Below are 19,875 nucleotides of genomic sequence, written 5' to 3' on the forward strand. Positions count from 1 at the left end.
AAACATTGTTTCATTTGTATACTTTAATTATAAATAAATCAATAGAATTTAATTTTGGGACCTATTCACATGTTTAAGGTGGTTTGTATTCTTTTCTCATAACTTGCTTATTAATAAATTTTGTGTCTTTTAATTGATTGCTGATATTTTGCATACTTATTTTTATGACTTAATTATATACCAAGGAAATTGTCCCATTTAACATGTATGTGGAATTGTTATTTTTCCAGATTGTGGTTTGCTTTTCATGTTTTTATACTGTGCAGAATATTTTTGGCCATATAGAAATACTCTTACTAAACCAATCAATCTTTCCTCTGTGTTTTAGAGCCTGCTTAGAGTTTCTCTGTTTCAATGATACCAAAATATTCTTCCACATTTTCCAACATTTACTTTTTAAGTGTTTTTGTTGTTTTACGTTTTATGTTTAAATTTTTGGACCATTGACATATTATTTTCATGTAAGGATTTCATTGGGAATTACATTTTAATTATTTTTAAATATGACCATATTTATAGACATATAATTATTTTTCCCCATGATTTTAGTATCCCAACTGTCATTCTAAAATATGGCATGTGTTTGGTTCCACTTCAGGCCTCTATTATCTTCCATTGATCTCTTTATTCATGTGCCATTTAACACACAATGTAGCTGTATTTGATTTAAAATATACTTTAATACCTGATAAGCCCAGGACTCCTTCATTATTATTCCTTATCAGAACTATGTCTATTATTGCATATTCACATTTTGAAATTAAATTTCCATAACCTAGTCTAGCAAAAAGTGAGTTTAGTTAGTATTTTTAAAAAGTTTTTATTTAGAAAGTGCTTGTATTTTTAGAGAACTAAGAATTTTGTCTACAGCCTGGGTAGTTCTTTCCACTTAACAAGTATTCTTTGATGTTCATATTGATCCAGCACGTCTCTTTGTAAGTTTAGACATTCTGATTTTTTTTGCTGCTATAGTAAATAGAATCTTTTCTTATATTTTCCAAATGTCTGTTAATTTAATGTAGGAAATATTTTATTTTCCTTTTTTACATAATATTCAGTTTTCACAGTACATTGTTCACCCTTTACAGCTCAATTTCTATAAGTTTTGACAAAATGCATACATATGTAACCAACATCCCAACCAATATGCAATATGTTTCATCATCATAAATATTACCCCATGCTCCTCTATATCACCTCCTCCTTTCACCTCCAGGTCCTGGCAGACGCTGTTTCTCTTCTATCTATAGTTTTGTCTTTTCTAGGAGGTCATAGAAATTGAATCATACAGTATGTAGTCTTTCTTTTTCCCAGCTTTATTGAGGTATAGTTGACAAATTAAAATTGTATATATTTAAGAGGTACAATGTGATGATTTGATATACATATAGATCATGAAATGATTACCACAATTAACCTAATTAATGCATCCATTATTCATGTAATTATAATTTTGATATTTTGTTTGTTTTTCTTTTAGTAAGACCCCTTAAAATCTACTCTCTTAGCAACTTTCAATTACACAATACCATATTATTCACTATAGCCACCATACTATATATTAGATCCCCACAACTTATTCATCTTATGACTGTACCATTGAGCAACATCTTCCCATTTAGCCCACCAGCCAGCCCTGGCAATCCACTTTCTACTTTCTGCATCCATGAGTTTCACTTTTTTAGGTTTCACATGTAGGTGAGATAATACACTATTTGACTTTCTGTATCTGGTTTATTCCAGGTTCACCCATATCTCCAAAGGCACAATTTTTTTTTCTTTTTTTACAGCTGAATAATATTTCATTCCTTTTATGCAGCCCATTTCTTTTTCCATTCATTTGTTGTCAGACGCAGATTATTTTCATATCTTGGCTATTTTGAATAATGTTTCAATTTACATGGCAGGAAAGATATTTCTTCAAGATATTGATATCATTTCCTTTGGATATACACCCAGAAGTGGGATTGAAGGGTCATGTGGTGGTTCTACTTTTCATTATTTTAGGAATGTCTAGGTTATTTTTCATAATGGCTGCATCAAATTATAGTCCCATGAACAGTGTACAAGTGTTCTGAATATTCTACCTCTCGCCAATATTCCTTTTTAATGAGGACACTAATTTTATTCACTAAGACTCTGCTCTCATCCCAATTATTTCCTTGAGACCCCACTTCATAGTATCATCACATTGAACATTTGGATTTCAAAAGAGAACTTTGAAGGATACAAATAGTCAAACCACAGCAAGAGTCTAATTTCATTCTTTTGCATATGAATATCCAGATTTCAGAACACTGAAGAGATTTTCCTTTCCCCATAATGTATTCTTGGCTCCCTTTGAAAGATAAGTTAACGATATAACCTGGATTTAATTCTCAGTTTTCTATTCCATTCATTGGTCAATGTGTCAGTTTTTATGTTGACACTTTCGTTTTTTTTTAAATGAAATCTTATTGAGATACAATTGACATGCAATAAACAATGTATTTAAAGTGTACAATTTGGTATTTTTTTTCTTAAAAGTAATGCACATATGGCAATCCCAATCTCCCAGTTCAATCCCCCCCAAACCTGCCCACTTTCCCCACATGGTATCCATATGTTTGTTCTCTACATCTGTGTCTTTATTATTGCCTTGTAAATCAGTTGATTTGTAACATTTTTCTCTAGTCCGCATATATGTGTTAATATTCAATATTTGTTTTTCTCTTTCTAATTTCACTCTGTATGACAGTCTCTACATCCATCTGTGTCTCTACAAATGTCCCAATTTCATTCCTTTTTATAGCTGAGTAATATTCCATTGTATATATGTACCACATTTTCTTCATCTGTTCATCTGTTGATGGACATTTAGGTGGCTTCCATGTCCTGGCTATTGTAAACAGTGCTTCAATGAACATTGGAGTGCATATGTCTTTTTGCATTATGGTGTTCTCTGGGTACATCCCCAGTAGTGGGATTGCTGGGTCATATGGTAACTCTATTTTTAGTTTTTCAAGGACTGTTTTGATTAGTATAGTCATATATCTTTCACAAGTATCATTCATACTTCTTTTATATACATATGTATCATCTTTCCATAGGCAATTTATTTTTCAAAATGTTTGTGGGTAATTTAGGCTTGTGATGCTTAATTGTAAAAACTTGGAAATGATTACATTTTTGTTATAAATTTTTGCTTAATTACTATATATGATATATACAATCCTAAGTATAAATATTATTTAAGTTCTTTTAAATGTGTTGTAATATATCATATCCTAGTGTATTGCTTATTTTGGTGAATGCCCCATGAGAACTTGGAGATGAAGGCAATACTCCCACAAATGTTTTCTCTCTGCACTTCCATACTAACACAGATTCCTGCCTGTCTGAAAACAGATGACAAACTGTGTGGCAGACTTTTTCTACATTTGAATCTTTAAATGACTTGTTCTAAATTAACATTCATCATCTTCTGGAAATCAGATCAGATGTCATCTGCAAAGAAAAGGCTTGAACTTAAACAGATTTGCTTATTTTGAATGTCATGATTTAAACAGAAAGTTTTTACACATGTCATTTCTGCCCAGACTGGACTTTTCCCTCTTGTTGATTTGACTTCAAATTATTCTTTTTTGATTTCCCCCAGAGAGCGGAGTTCCCTAAGTCCTGTTCTACACAATAATTATCCTGGTGATATCACTGGAGATAAAGAGAACAACCAAGATTATGATTAAGGTCCGAAAAAACTTAATTAGGCAAATCACCCTTGGAAATGCAGCAATCGAATAACTGAAGCCCTTCCCTTACCTCTCACCTGACACTTATACACCATAATTATGATCATTCCCATTTCACAGATGAAGAACAATGGAGTTCAAAAAAATTAAATAATCTACCCGATATCAGAGACAGAGATAGTATCAGATCTGCACCCTTCCAAATCTAAACCTGGTACTCTTTCAAACCTTTCAAAGAATAGCATTAAAAATAACAGCCTTTCATCGGAACCTCCCTTTCTTGTAGTAATTGAATTTTTTTCTTTTCTAATTACATAGATATATACTGTCCCTGCCTGTAAAAGGAGTTGGTACTCACAAAGCTGTATGGCCTACTGGTATCTAGGATGGCATAGAATACAAAATAGAAAGAAGATACTTGCCAGTACTCTCTTTACACACACATGTTATACCTAATATTTTAAATTATATTGGCACAGATCAATGGAACAGAGTAGAGGACTCAGAAATAAACCCACAAACCTATCATCAATTAACTTACAACAAAGGATGCAAGAGTCTAAAATGGGAAAACAACAGCCTCTTCAGCAAGTGATGCTGGGAAACTTGGAGAGCTGCATGTGAATCAACAAAGTTAGAACACACCCACATGCCATGCACAAAAATAAACTCAAAATGGCTTAAAGATTTGAACATAAGATAAGACAAGACACAATAAAACTCCTGGAAGAGATCACAGGCAAAACATTCTCTGCCATAAATTGTACCAATGTTTTCTTAGGTCAGTCTCCCAAGGCAATAGAAAGAAAAACAAAAATCAACAAATGGGACCTAATCAAACTTACAAGCTTTTGCACAACAAAGGAAACCATACAAAAATTAAAAGGCAACCTAGGGAATGGGAGAAAATATTTGCAAATGATGCAACCTACAAGGGCTTAATTTCCAAAATATAAAAAAAGATAATAATACTCAACAACCACAACAAAAAATTATTGAAAAGTGAGCAGAAGACCTAAATACACCTTTCTCCAAAGAAGGCATACACATGGCCTAGAGGCACATGAAAAGTTGCTGAACATCACTAATCATTAGAGAAGTGAAAATCAAAACTATGAGATACCACCACACCAGTCAAAATGACCATTATTAAAAATCTACAAATAACCAATGATGGAGGGGATATGAAGAAAAGGGAACCTTTCTACCCTGTTAGTGGGAATGTAAATTGGTGCAGCCACTATGGAAAACACTATGGAGTTTCCTCAGGAAACTAAAACATAGAATTACCATATGATCCATCAATCCCACTCCTGGGCATTTATCAAGACAAAACTATAATTAAAAAGATGCTTGCACCTCTATGGTTATAATAGCACTATTCACAATAGCCAAGACATGGAAACAAACTAAATGTCCATCAACAGATGACTGGATAAAGAAGATATGGTACATATATACAATGGAATATCACTTAGCCATTAAACAAATTTTAAAAATGAAATAATGTCATTTGCAGCAACATGGGTGCAATTAGAGAGTATCATACTAATTGAAGTAAGTGAGAAGGAAAAAGACAAATTCCATATGAAATCACTTATATGCTAAATCCAAAATATGGCACAAATGAACCTACCTAGGAAGCAGAAACAGACTCACAAACATAGAGAACAGACTTGTGGTTGCTAAGAGGGAGACAGATAAGGGAACGATGGACTGGGAGTTTGGGGTTAGTAGATGCAAACTAAAACATACAGAATAGATAAACACCTAGGTCCTACTGCATAGCACAGAGGACTTTATTCAATATCCTGGGATAAACCATAATGGAAAAGAATATAAAAAAGAAAGTATATATTTTGCTGTACAGCAGAAATTAACACAACATTGTAAATCAACTGTACTTCAAGAAAAATAAAAAGCTTGAAGACAAAAAAAAATACAATTATTTTGGGTTTCTCATTCTGTTGGGTGAAAGCCAGTTGTTATAAAAGTTAGTTATACTATATTTAAACTGATTTGAAATTTTTAAAGTGTTCTCAAATTGTCAAAACAATATTATAAAATTAAAATTTAGTAATTTTACAGAAAAAAATGGAAGATCAGAAAGATTAAATAACTAGATCATAGAACATGTAAGTCAGCTTTGAGTCCACCTACTCTTATTCCACCTCCTGTGATGTTTACATTGAACAGAATCCCTTGGGGCTGGTATTATATTATGGTTTGGCATATAAGAAGAGTTTTTGATTACATGCCATAGAAAGTGGCACTCTATTAGTTTATCAGTTATTAGTAGCAATTAAATACAGGTGACATTTCACTATTAGAAACTTGGCTTTACACTTAAGTTCCTTGAATCTCCGTTCCTCTTTGAAAACAGCTTTAGGAGATTATTTATAAGGCATACATAGAAACAAAACAGGACTCATTACTCCACAGTTGACCAAAGAAAGTTCTTCTCAGCTAAACAAGTCCCCAAATTTTAAGACTTTGTTGTGAATGAATCTTGGCTCTTTTCAAAAATGAATTTTGCTACCAAAACACAAGTGTGTATACATGTCATAGACGTGTTTGTCCTTTCCTCTTGTGACAGAAAGATCCAGCCTTCCACTTCATGGGTACCATACATTCTATCAAAGATATCAATGGACTTCATGATGTAAAAATGTAAAAATATTTAGCAAGCATATTATGGCAATGAAAATGTGATGGAGAGTAAGAACACTAGCTTCAGGATCAGGAAACATAAGTTTTATTTCACACTGTGCTCTCATCTTCTTCTATAACCTTGAACAATTTTCCCTATTTCTGCAAGTGGTTTACTTAGGTAAATTGAAAGGTGTTTCAAGGTTCAGTGCTTCTGCCCAGGCCAATAAGATTGTTGCCATAAACATTGTTATATTTGTTTCGACTTCAATCAGATGTAAAATTGGAAGAGTTCAGAGACCACAGTTGAACTCCCAAAACATTGCCATTGCTAGTTAACCACTTAGGCGATGTCCTTCTGGGTTGAATGGCTTTTGGATTGGAGTAAGAAAATATAAGCTCTGTCTTGAGCCTTTTGTTACTTTGATAATGTTTTTTGCCCTATTGAAGTTCAGGAAGCTGCCCATAAGAACAATTTGGCAGGTACCTGGTTTTTGTGAATTAGTCCCTGAAACTATCAAACATCAAAACACACCTCAACAAGCTTCTGATCAACTCTGATCTATATATTACTTTTTCTGCTTTCTTTCTGGTGTAGCCTTCAAGTTTGAGAATCTGCGTGCTGTCTCTCCAGGGTTTTAAACTATTCTGTCCTTGGATTTGTATTCTGGAAACAGACTTTCCTGGTATAGCTCCAAGAACTCCTCTTTTGCAGAAGTATTTTCATGAACAACCTTAACTGATTTAGACCTAATGCTACTGTCTTTCCCTTTCATGCTTATCTAGGCCCTGAAGAGCTGGACTAGACGGGTGCACAATTCTAAAGCAACCTCTCTACCCAGCACTGTAGCTATTTAAGTAGAGTCAGGATGACCACTCAATGGGCTGTTGTGAATGGATTTCAATCTTTTATGAGGTTGGGAATGAAGACTTAGTACATGATAGCTCTCTGATCTGACTCAGACTTTCATCCCAGAGTTGAAAGACAAATTCATGACATTTTCCATGATGACACTTCAACAAAATCCATATCCCTTATAGCTCTTTAGATTTTTCAAATCCTCATTCAGTCTTTCTTTGGCATCTGCCGTCACAAATGTCATTACTGCACTATAATATTCATGTGCATTCTCACTAGGTTTAGCCATGTGGTTTCAGCTTTCTTAAACTCTTTTCTTTCATGACACATCTGCTCACAGTGACAATGTTTTCTGGACTCAAGAGTTATGTCCAACTTATTTTTCTTCTTATTAATGAAAGCATATTTAAACAAGGTGAGTGTTGATCTCTACTGGAATATTCTTGAATTGAATTGAATTACATTATTTACAAAATAACTTTAAACATTGGTATGTATTTATTTTAGTAGATAATTGTAATAGGCCTTACAGTTATTGGCAGCATAAACATCATGCCACTTTAGTTGTAAAACAATTTAAAGATAAAAATCTTATCCCAGGATCTGTTGCCCTGGCTTCATATTCTACCTCCCCACCCCGGCTTATATTTCCTTCTCAAAAACTGTGAATATTATTGCCTATTTTTCTATTCCATATGAATATTATACAATTATGTTTAAATGAGAAATAAATGCATTTTACTATCTCAATATATTTGAAGAATGGAATTATTTCCATCATTTCCATGTTAATCTAATTACAGATTTGGCACAAGAAACAGCTGCTCTGAAGGAGTGTTGTAAACTTTACATGGTATGAAGGTCCAGTATTATACTAGGATTCAAAATTATCACTTAATGTATATCTAAAAACAATATTTAAAAATTATGATTAGCATGATTGATAGATCAATTTTAAAAACCAAAATATTACAATAAAATTTTTAAAATCAGATAGTTACCCACCTAAATGTCTGACTTATACAATACTAATTATTTAGTCTCAATATTAATCATATTGGTTATCAAGTACTTAAATTCATAAGTGGTCATTTTTTTTTCCTCTTGTTCTAGTGTTTTGTCTTCATTTAGACTCAAGGAGGAGTTCACAATTAAAGATGAGTGGTATAAAAGTTTTCCTCTGCTATTCAGTTAACTTACATTAAATACTTGGGTTGTTGACAAGACCTGTTAAGGACAGTGAAATACCCCTGAGGTCCTATTAGCCACAACTATGAAATTTTACAGAAGTTGCCCACAATGTATAGAAGTACTTTTAAGGCTTAGGCAAAGATACCATTTATAAATCAACAAAGACACTTATTATAGCTGAGCTAGTTGGCATTTTAAATCCTATAACTTTCTGTCTTTCTTGGTGAACTAACATCTGCTTGAGACTCTGGTCGTGGACCTATGTGAGACATGTCCACAAGTGAGAATTTGTTTTTTTTTCCAGGAAATCATATAATCACAGACTCTCAGGTTTAAATGGAACTTACAAATCTTATAATCACCCATCATCCTCACCTGACATTTAAAGCCCTTTTTCAGCATACAAAATATCAAGAGAGATAGACTCAAGTGCAGAAATACCAATTTAGAAGTAAAAAAAAGTTGGGGGTCTTTTTTTCTTATTGATATATATTTAAATTAGAATTATAATAAAGTTAGAACTAAATTTGTCAATAATTATACAATTCAAATTTGCAACCAAAATTGTCTGCACTTCGTATTACACCTTAAGAATATTCTTATGACACTGCAAAATTTAAAAAAAAAATCTCTGCTAAAAACTATATATTAATCAAACAGATGCACTATATTTTAATTAATTAACTATAATTTAATTAATGTTGAACATTCCATGTGGTTTCTAAATTTTCCACAGCTCTTAAACAGTTGAGTTGAAAATTTGAAAATAATGACTTTTCTCCTTTAAAAGTATTTTCCATCCTAGAAAGAGGATTGTGGAGAAAAAGAAAAATGAAAACATAATTTCTATCTCTTCATAGTTATTTCTAAAACATTTCTATTAATTATGTCTGAATCTTACTTTCAGTACACTATACCCTTTTCTGATATGTTGGGGGATCCTACCTCAGAATAAGGAAATTCAACTAAGCTACTGCACTTGGTTTTTACATAAATACAAATTTTTCATTTTGGATAATTAAAAAATAAAGATCTTTATCAATTTCTCTTTGAAAAGAAAGACTTTTTCTGCAGAATACAGTTCATTATATTTATTTTTTCTCATTTTTAGGAAATTTATGCCCCAAAATTTTTCATTCTATTAGTAATGCAGTATCCTGTAACCAGGAATGGTGGAAAATGGATCCTATGGGAAGATCCTATGGGAAAACAAGGAATGAGAAGGCATGTAGCAGAAAATTAAAGGAGTGGAAAGATATTCCTATCATGGATGGATGCATTTCTGCTGCTTGGTAATGAAATTGCAGGCATTAAGGACATTTAACAGGGATACTCTTTAGGAATTTGTATGAAAAAACATAACTAAATATATGTAGTCGGTGTCCAATAAATATTTGTTGAATGAGTGAACTTGTAGCAGTTATTTATACTAAGAAATAGGTTTTATTCATGCTTATTTTAATCTGTGTATACATGTATACCTGTGTAGTACATTATCTCTATCTTACCTAGCAGACTATTTCTTTCTGTTCTGCACATGAAATTTTTATTTTTAGAACTTTGAAAACAGGGATTCCCTTTCCTTGATAAATCCTTGTGTATTGAAAACTCATGCAAGAGTTTTTTTTTTTTATCCAAGTTTACAGAAGCTGTAAGTTTAATGACTGACTATATTACATTGTATGTGGAACAGAATTTAATAAAAATATTGATTAACAAACATTAGAATTTTATTAAAATTAAAATGATGCAGTAACATAATTTTTCCTAGATGCAATTAAATATTACCCCATAAAGTGCATCAGAAACTGTTAACCTGGAGTGCAGCTACCTTTCAAATATTTATGTTTCTCAAAGAGAGTAATGATAAACAGAGCAGGAAAAAAGGAATACTTGAACTCCTCCTAGGTTTATGGTCTGAGGAATCAAGCATATTCTTGTCCATGGCAAATGGCAATTCACCAAGCATTCACACATCACCTAATAGGTTTCAAACAATGCAGACATCATTCCAGGAGCTATGGTAAGTAAGGAAACACAGTTGAATTGCTTATGTGTTCAGGTAGAGTGTGTTACTAGTGACTTTCATACATTTCCCTAAACACCCTGCTTATGATAAATATTTATTGACCATGTCTCTGTTTCCACAGTTAGAGCTGAGGTCTCAGATGTAAATTCTCATGGAAGAGCGAATAACTCTTACCTCTGTGTGGCACCTCTCAGCTTACAAGGTACATCTGAGAATTACAACTTGTAACCTCACAGAAACAGAAGAGCATTCAGAAGCATGGGACACTGAGATGATGTAGCAAAGGCAAATGGAGTTGGAAACAGAATGAGAATCCAGATTTAATGTACAGAGCACCATGTTTCCTTAGTAAATTACACATCATGGGTTGTCCTAGAGATGCTTTACAGGTGACAGGTGCTAGGTGTCTATAGAAATGAAAATCATCATGCAGGAAGTAAGAATGAATTGAAAGTACTGGGCAAAAGTACCAAGGACATGCTCCACAGTTATAGGGACTGCTGTGTTGCCTTTTGTTTTTTGTTTTTCATTTTTTTTCCTAAGTGATTAAGATAATTCTTTCATGATTAATAGGTATCATTCTTTATTCCTTCGTAGGTAATTCAGGCCCAGGGAGGTGTTACTTGCCAAATGGGTCTTCTCACTATTCCCAGCAATGTGACTGAATTTCTTCTCTTGGGACTCATACAAAATCCACACGTGCAGAAAATACTCTTCATTTTCTTTTTCTTCATTTTCCTATTTACTGTGTTGGCCAACCTGTTCATTGTCGTCACCATCTCCATCAGCCCCACACTTTCTTCTCCCATGTACTTCTTTCTCACATACTTGGCCTTCATAGACGCCTTCTTCATTTCTGTCACTACCCCTAAATTAAGCATTGACCTGCTGCATCAGAGGAGAACCATCTCCTGGGGTGGCTGCCTGACTCAGCTTTTTTTGGTACACTTCCTGGGAGGATCAGAGATCATAGTCCTCATTGTCATGGCCTATGACCGCTATGTGGCCATCTGCAAGCCTCTGCACTACATGACCATCATGCGACAGGGGGTCTGTCAGCTCCTGGTGGTGGTGGCCTGGATCGGGGGGATCCTACATGCCACTGTGCAGATTCTTTTCACGATGGACTTCACCTTCTGTGGTCCCAATGTCATTGATAACTTCATGTGTGATTTCTTCTCACTATTGGAAATTTCCTGCAGCGACACTTACAGGCTTGGAATTGTGGTTGCAACGAACAGTGGGGTCATGTGCTTGCTCATTTTTCCCATGCTAGTCATCTCCTATATAGTCATCCTGAGCTCCCTGAAATCCCATGGCTCTGAAGAACGGCGCAAAGCCAGCTCTACATGTGGCTCCCACTTTACAGTAGTGGTGCTCTTTTTCGGTTCTTGTATAGTCACCTACACGCATCCTGTGGCAACCTACCCTGTGGACAAGTGAGTGACTATGTTCTTTGCAATCCTCACTCCTATGTTAAATCCCATCATTTACACAGTGAGAAACACAGAGGTGAAAAATGCCATGAGGAGTTTGTTAACGAGGAGATAACTTAGGCTCTTTACGATGCCAAGAAAGTGATGGTTTATATACATAGGGAGTAATATACATGTTGTAAATTGTGGGAAAACAAGAAAGAAAGAAATTTTGAAGATCCCTGACAGGAAAAAAAAAAAAAAAGGCCCCAAACCAATATTTGTTGATTATTATATATTGGCTAGAAATTTGTTAGGCATTTTAATAACTGTTAATGTGCTTCACCAAGGCTTCAATGTTCATGTTCATAGATTCAGATTAGACAATGGAAACCACTATAAAACTCAACTTTGATGATTGTAGAGTATGTTTTTGGTCCAGAGTCTTACATCTACTTTACTAAATTCTTCATGTGTGTTACTTGGATGACATTGGCTTTTCCATAGGACTCTGATTTCTGAAATTCTTCCACTTTTACTTAGCCTGTTAAAGCAAATGAAGGATAGAAATTCTTAGAAAGATACAAAGGGAACGGACAGTTGTGTGAAGGAATCACAGCTGAATTTTTTTGTGTGTAGCATGAATTCACCAAAAGCAAAATGAGAGACACCACAGAAGAGGAAAGAATAATTCACAATCTAATTCTTTTCTTGACACAAAAAGTAAACTAGATGTTTTGAAATTACTCTTAATTTGCTCTACTTTCTTAATTATCCCTATGACTTATAGTTTTTCTTGTGTAAAGGAAACGTTTTCATTTTTCATACCAAGACTTCAGGAGTCTTGCCATTTGAAACAAAGGTAAACATCTTTTTTTGATATGGCAACAAAAAAGGGTATAGTTGTGCTCCAAAGCTATTGCTCTGTAGTCTGCTACATATATTTACATTAAATGAACCCCTTATTACCTATCAGTGATATTCACCTTAGTTTATCTATCCACATAATAAACTGGTGGTTGCATTATCATCATCCCTGTTTTACAGAGAAACAAATTGAAGCCAAGAGAGGTTTATAAATTTACTTGCCTAACATCACAGGTGCTTCCCCGATAAGCTGTGTCAGGAACTATTTCACTGGAATGCAGCTCCCTTTCAAAAGTTTCAGCTACAAACTTCCAATCCAGGTCTTTAAAACTTAGTCATACTTTCTATCTACTGAAACAGGGTTTTTCTGTGGTATGTTTAGGTCAATAAATAACAAAATTATCTGCAGTCTTAATGATTTACTTTGTGCTTCAAGAAGATGGTGTCAAATTTGTTGTAGCCTGGTCTTATATGTAGCAATATATTTCAACAGTACAAGATTATTTCTTTTTTGAAAGCTCAAATTATGCCTCATCCCATTTACAAAAGATCAACATTATTATGGTAATGAATTTTTTTAAAGCAAAAATTCCCTTCAGATTTCTTTCCCATTAGTGAAAACAAGTACTAATGTTGTTTTTCATAAAAGTGAAGTGGCCAAGATGATCTTTCAGATACCTGCAATGGTCCTCTGCATGCGGAGAATATCAGGTCATCTTACATTATTACATCACTCTTTATAAATCAAAACTTCTCTAATTACAACACAATAACTCACATTACTTCTTGAAAATGTCACTCATGTTAGTTCTCACAAATATCACTTTGTCAAACTCAGTGATCAACTGGAGCTATTTCTTCCATAATTTGACCACACAGTGATGCCCATGTATGGTACTGGGTTACGGAGTTTAGTAAGCTGTGTGTGGCTTTATCCAAGACAAGGATATACAGTGGAAGAAAGAGAATCTCTTCAATAAGTGGTGCTGGGAAAAATGGGCAGTTACATGTAAAGAACAAAATTAGAACATTCTCTAACACCATATACAAAAATAAACCCAAAATGGATTAAAGACTTAACTATAAGGCAGGACACTGTAAAACTCCGAGAGGAAAACCTAGGAGAAACACTCTTTAACATAAATTGCAGCAATATCTTTTGGATCTGTCTCCTGGATCTGTCTTTATTTTATTTATTTCAATATTTCAAAGAATAAAAAGCCCTCTGTGGTCCCAAGTGAAAGGCTGGTTGTTTTCAAAGTCCTCTTTTTCTTGGTAGGACTTGAATCCCATTTACTTTCCCAGGGAAAAGCATTTCTTAAACTTTCACTTAGCCTTTTCAGCCCTTCCTGTATGGATTTTAGAATTCGCCCATAGCTTTCGTGAAAGGAAGAGCTCAAATACAGGGTATAGCTCTGGCTTCTTTTCAAAATATGAGGCCCATAAAACATTGATCCTTTGTTAGGTCTCTAACGCATTTTCTTTAAAGATTTACTTATTATTTACTTATTTATTTTGTTTATTTTTGGTGAAGTTGGGTCTTAGTTGCAGCATGCAGGATATTCCTAAGATGTGTAGTCTTCTTTCTAGTTGTGGCATGCTGGCTTTCTATTCTCTAGTTGTGACAAACAGGCTCCAGGGTGCGTGGGCTCTGTAATTTGTGACATGTGGATTCTAGTTGCAGCAGATGAGCTCTGTAGTTGTGGCAAGAGGGCTTAGTTGCCATGAGACATGTGGGATTGATCGAACCTACTTCCCCTGCATTGTAAGGTACATTCTGTACCACTGGAACACCAGGGAAGTCCCTTTCTAATCCTTTCAAACACATGAATTTTACAGCTTTCTCAGTCTTCTGGTGGTTCTTATTGAAATACTTACTTAAAAAACAACCATTCTTGCTTTTCCTTGTGACAAATACTATCACTCCATTTAATTTTCTAGTTTGAGTATAGATGTAGCTTACAGGGAATTACTGTGGGTTATTACAGATTTTGAGGCACTATATCAGTTATGTTTTCAGTGTCTTATTCTTATTGAAATATGTAAATTCCACTTCTGGGCAGGTGATCTAGCAAATTCTTTAACTCCATTCAGAAAAGCAGAAAACATGAGTAGCTGTTGCCTTCAGAAGTAAAGGTCATAGAGCACCATATTTACACATATACTAGGTCTCCAGCTCTGAGTTAGTTCACAGTCATCTTGGTCATATCAGATAGTTTTTCTACATTAAGGGTAAGTTCTCCATCTTTTGTTACTTAATGTCAAGAGAGGAACCAGTGAATACATGTATTTTTTTTAAACTTAGGAGTATTACATGTAATATTTGGGGTTGCTAAATTTCATCCATGTATTAGGTAAGCTGAAAACCACCAATTTTTGATGACTCAGCACACAGTAAGATCTTCAGCTGGTTCAGAAAAGTATTTAATGATTCTTTATCTAAGACCCTTATGACCCACAAAATGCAATATTAATCTAAATATATGTAAGGATGCGGGTGCTCAAAGGAGCCCATACTAAGCCATGCTAAGGAAATAACAGTGCAAGCCCTCAGAGATCTGATGTAGAGGCAGGCTCTTGCTGGAAAAGTGATGTATCTTTAGTTTTTGTCAGTATTTGTTTCCTCTGGACCTTCATTTACTCTTCTTTCTTTCTTCTTTTACTTTACACCAAGCCTTCAAAGAGCACCTTCCATGTCTATCCATCTTTATCTCCCCCAGTAGTGATGCCTTTCTAAAAATGTCATCTTATATCCTTTACCCTTTCAAGTTCTTTCTCTGATTTGCCAGATCACAGACCTTTTTCTTTAATGATTTAAAATTAGTGTGATTGACTCTTTTACATGTGATGATGGCTGTGCTCTATCTTGCTCTGTCTTCCCTGGAATTGCTGCTTCCCTCTTCTCCTCCCTATAATGTTTTCAGGTTATTTCACTTTGCTTTCACTTTTTGTAGAGAGATTCAGATTTAAGGACCTGCCATAACTATATTAAACACATCTGGATTTAGTTTCTATGTTTTTGTTGTTATGTTAATTTATAACAGTTACTTTCAAATTATGTCTTTTTTAAAATTTATTTATTTACTTAATTTATTGACTGTGTTGGGTCTTTGTTGTTGCACATGGGCTTTCTCTAGTTGCTGTAAGCAAGGGCTATTCTTAATTGTGGTGCACAGGCTCCTCATTGTAGTGGCTTCTCTTGTTATGGAGCATGGGTCCTAGGTACATGGGCATCAGTAGTTGTAGCACATGGGCTCAGTAGTTGTGGCTCATGGGCTCTAGAGCACAGGCTCAATAGTTGTGGTGCAAGGACTTAGTTGCTCCGAGGCATGTGGAATCTTCCCAGGGCAGGGCTTGAACCTGCATCCCCTGCATTGGCAGGTGGATTCTTTACCACTGCATCACCTAGGAAGTCCCACATTATAAGTCTTAATTATGGGTTTCTGCATTTCTTTTTAAAAAAGATTCTTTTCTTTTGGACAGAGATCTGAGTTGGAAATTTGTATGTGGATGCTATCTAAATTAAATGAAAACTTTTAGTAAATCAATTAGTGGTAATCTCATTAAGTATGTCTGCCATACACAAAAACTTAATCTTTTTAATGTCACACCAGTGCCATCTTGGATTCAGAATTTCAAATACACACTGATTAATTGAAAGTAAAGGATTGTTATTTACTCAACCTTATGTCTTGGCTATTAATACATCACTTACTCTTTGCTATTAGAATGTTTTTTTCACTTAACTCCCTTGAAGGAATTGCCTAGGAGAAGCCTCTGAAAATATACACTGCAAGGATCACATGGAAGTTCTCAGTTCTTTAGAGCATGATTCCCCAAAGAATTTAATCTTGAACAGCAGGCTTGGTGACAAACTGGTTTAACAACTTGGTCAAGTGATTTATTGTTCATTGTTGATTAAATGCCCAGTCAAATCCTCTCTTACCTGGGAGAAGATTTCTCCTTGGGTATAATGTTGCTGTCAAGATGTAAAATATAAGCCATTACCTTACTAGGCATGAATCATATTAAAATAGACACACAAATGCTTTAAAAATATCCAAAATAAAGTCCTTTTTTTAAAAAAGTATCCAGCTGTCTTCATTATTGACTAAAATATTATCAAAGTTTTGTTCAATTAATGTGGTCAGTTAAGCATAATAATGAAGTTTTAAATTTGACCTTGGAATATATTTTCAATGACAGCTTTCAAATTTGATGACTTGTCAACCATATCAGCTGTATATTCTTGAAGCCAGCTCTGAATAATTTTACAATCTAAACTGCAGGGTGTTTATAAAATTTGAAGTTGGTTGTGCTTTGTGCTAGCAGAGAGATGTATCCTTCCATGATGAAGAAATTTCAGCTGCAGGGATTGAATGTGTCCTGATCCTTTCTCTGCAGTAACAGCAGGGTGGATGTGGTGCCAATCCAGCCTTATCCTCTTTAACTTTATCTTCATCTTTAAGGACCAAGGAGAGAAGAGGAGAAGCCTAAATTTGGAACAAGTGACTAAAAAGAATAGAAACCCAAGTAACGTATTCACAAAAACTCTTCACTGCTATGAGAAGAGGGCAAAATAGATTTACTTGAAATGCATTACGTTTCTTTCTTTAGAAACAGGTTTTATCATATGATCTCAAACATTTATTCCAGAAACTCCAGAAATAATATAACACATGCATTTTCTCAACTTTGTAAAATAGTATTGGAATTAGTAGAACACAGTAATTTTCACCAATATTTTGTATTATAATTCTTTACATGCATCCTGAAATAAAGAAAGCACATAGAAATCGACATAATGTGACATCAAAAATGTTCTTCACAATAACATTTTTAGATTGCTTTATATAATTGAAGGAGTTCAACAATTATATTGTAATTTACTATAGTGAAGTTGATAGAAAATATTAGTATAGCTCAATATTGTTACCCTGTGCATGGTATCTTTAAATTTTCTGGTTCTTTGTAAATATTTTGTTTGTTGATACCTTTTTTTATTGTGGTAAAATATACATAACACATTATTGTGCATCCATCACCACTCTCCATCTCCAGAATCTTATCATCATCTCAGACTGATATTCTGCACCCATTTAGCAACAACTTCCTACCTCCCTTCCCCAACAACATTTTTAGATTTAATAAAAAATCTAACAAAGGGAAATTCAAAACTTACAATGTGAAAACTTCAGTTCAGAGATGTTGAGTTACTTGTTAGACTCATTGACTTACTCATTAGATGGTGAATTTTAGCATCTGTGGAAATGGAATTCATGAATATCATTAGATACAAGATTCACAGAATTTTAAGAAAATGTCAATATCTATGTCTGTTGGTTAATTATGTGAATATTTTCTCATTTTTAGAATCTTTAAAGTAATGTGTATGCAACAGAACACATCACATTATGCACTCAGTTGACCTCTTAATTATGGAAAGAAGATTCCTCAGATTAAATTTAATTTTAATGACACATTTCAAAGAAGAGAATGAGATGTATAGAAAGACAAGGGAATTGCCACACAGTCATGTGAGTGATGAAAATAGGAGAGCTTCCAGAATTGCAAAAAGTAATGACCCAGTCAATCCACTCATCCCGAAGGAAATGATCCTTTGGATAATTAGACAAAAGAGTGGACTTTCAGGGAAACTCATGAAAAACTAATTTAGAGATGTGGCATTAACATTACATGGAAAACAAATAATAGTAAATCATATTTTTAATTTATTTAGTGCTTATTTTTAGTCAGAAAATTTTTGGACAGCTTTATTTGCATCATCCTATTGAATCCTTAAAACCATGCTATGTGATAGATGCTATTATAAGTTTCATTTTACAAATGGTATTGATTACTTGATCCAGGTCTCACAGTTAGTAAGTACGGATTCTGAGGTTCAAATTCCGGACCATAATTTATAACCCAAGGTTCATAAGGCGCAGTGCTGGCATCCAGGGCCACCCCTGCAAATTTATAAAACAAAACCAAAAAAAATGACAAAGACTATATATGACATAGGTAATGTACCATCTCTGATAATTGTTCTTCTGTATTCCCCCCAAATTCTGCTCAACCATTTTCAAGGTTTAGAGATAGATTTTCTCCTTTATTCTGAAGAAATTGGTTTCAAAAATGTGACATTTTTTAAAAAAGTTTCTTTTTAGAAAAACCTGTTGAGCTTGTTGAGTGTTTATTAAAACCTTCAATTTTTTGCTGCATTATTTTTATGGTTACTGCTCAATCATTAAAAACAAACAAACAAAAACAAACAGAAACAAAAGAAACAAACAAAAGCTATTGCTCACATGGGGAACAGGTTTTACTATATAGGCTGTAAAATAGAAACATATTCAGGCATGAATTTTGATCATATATTTCAAAAGGATCTGGACTGAAACTCACAGTTTCAGGGTCTATAATTTCTAATATCTTGTCAATTGAAAATGCTTCCCAGTATTTTATACCTTACATAACATATAAATGGTTTGTTTTTCCATCTTATGTTGCTGAAGTTGGCACAAAGGAGATCTGCTTAATTTATCTTATCTTACTTATCATTGTGGGATAGTAATCATGGATTTGCCTTTTTTGACATTCTTTACCGATTTCTTTGTTCTCATTGGCTATGTTAAGAAATTTAAAGAATCTCACAAATGTTTGAAGCAAATATATTTATTTTAATAAAGTACAATAAATTGATAAAGTATAGAATTTTATACCATTCTGAGTCAAATTACTATTTTGAAGTGTTTAATATAATTATGCTTATAAGAACATTTTAATAGTCAAATATTTATTGGTCACTGAAAATGCATAAGGCACACTCAGGTTCTGGATATACAATTACTAATAAGATATGTTTACTTCCCTGACAAACCCAACAGATGACAGTGGAAAACCAGCTGTGAACACCTAAGTGCTGTAAGTGCTCAGCAGGTCAAATGTTTAGACTCTCCTACCCTGAAAGTTCTCTCTTGAACCCTCAGACAGGTCCTATGAACTGTGAGTATTTTCATTACAAACACACACATAGCTTTCTCATTTTGAGTAGAGATATGTAATGATATATCTATAAGATGAAATGCCAGAAACTCCAAACATAGAACTCCTTTAGGCAGATTCCTTCCAGTC

General features: G+C 33.9%; 1 protein-coding gene across 1 annotated transcript; it reads left to right on the forward strand.

The window, feature by feature from the left end:
- The first annotated feature begins 11,086 nt into the window (after positions 1 to 11,086).
- Positions 11,087 to 11,899, forward strand: LOC130848091 (olfactory receptor 140-like). Its single transcript, XM_057726000.1, has one exon. It carries the CDS (start codon positions 11,087 to 11,089, stop codon positions 11,897 to 11,899), a length of 813 nt encoding a protein of 270 aa, XP_057581983.1.
- Positions 11,900 to 19,875: the final 7,976 nt, after the last annotated feature.

This window comes from Hippopotamus amphibius, chromosome 3 (genome assembly GCF_030028045.1).
Source record: "Hippopotamus amphibius kiboko isolate mHipAmp2 chromosome 3, mHipAmp2.hap2, whole genome shotgun sequence".
In the NCBI taxonomy this organism is placed as follows: Eukaryota; Metazoa; Chordata; class Mammalia; order Artiodactyla; family Hippopotamidae; genus Hippopotamus; species Hippopotamus amphibius.

What these genes read in the sequence shown, in the direction of transcription:
- LOC130848091 (XM_057726000.1), top strand. Translation starts at nt 11,087, where the DNA reads ATGGGTCTTCTCACTATTCCCAGCAATGTGACTGAATTTCTTCTCTTG.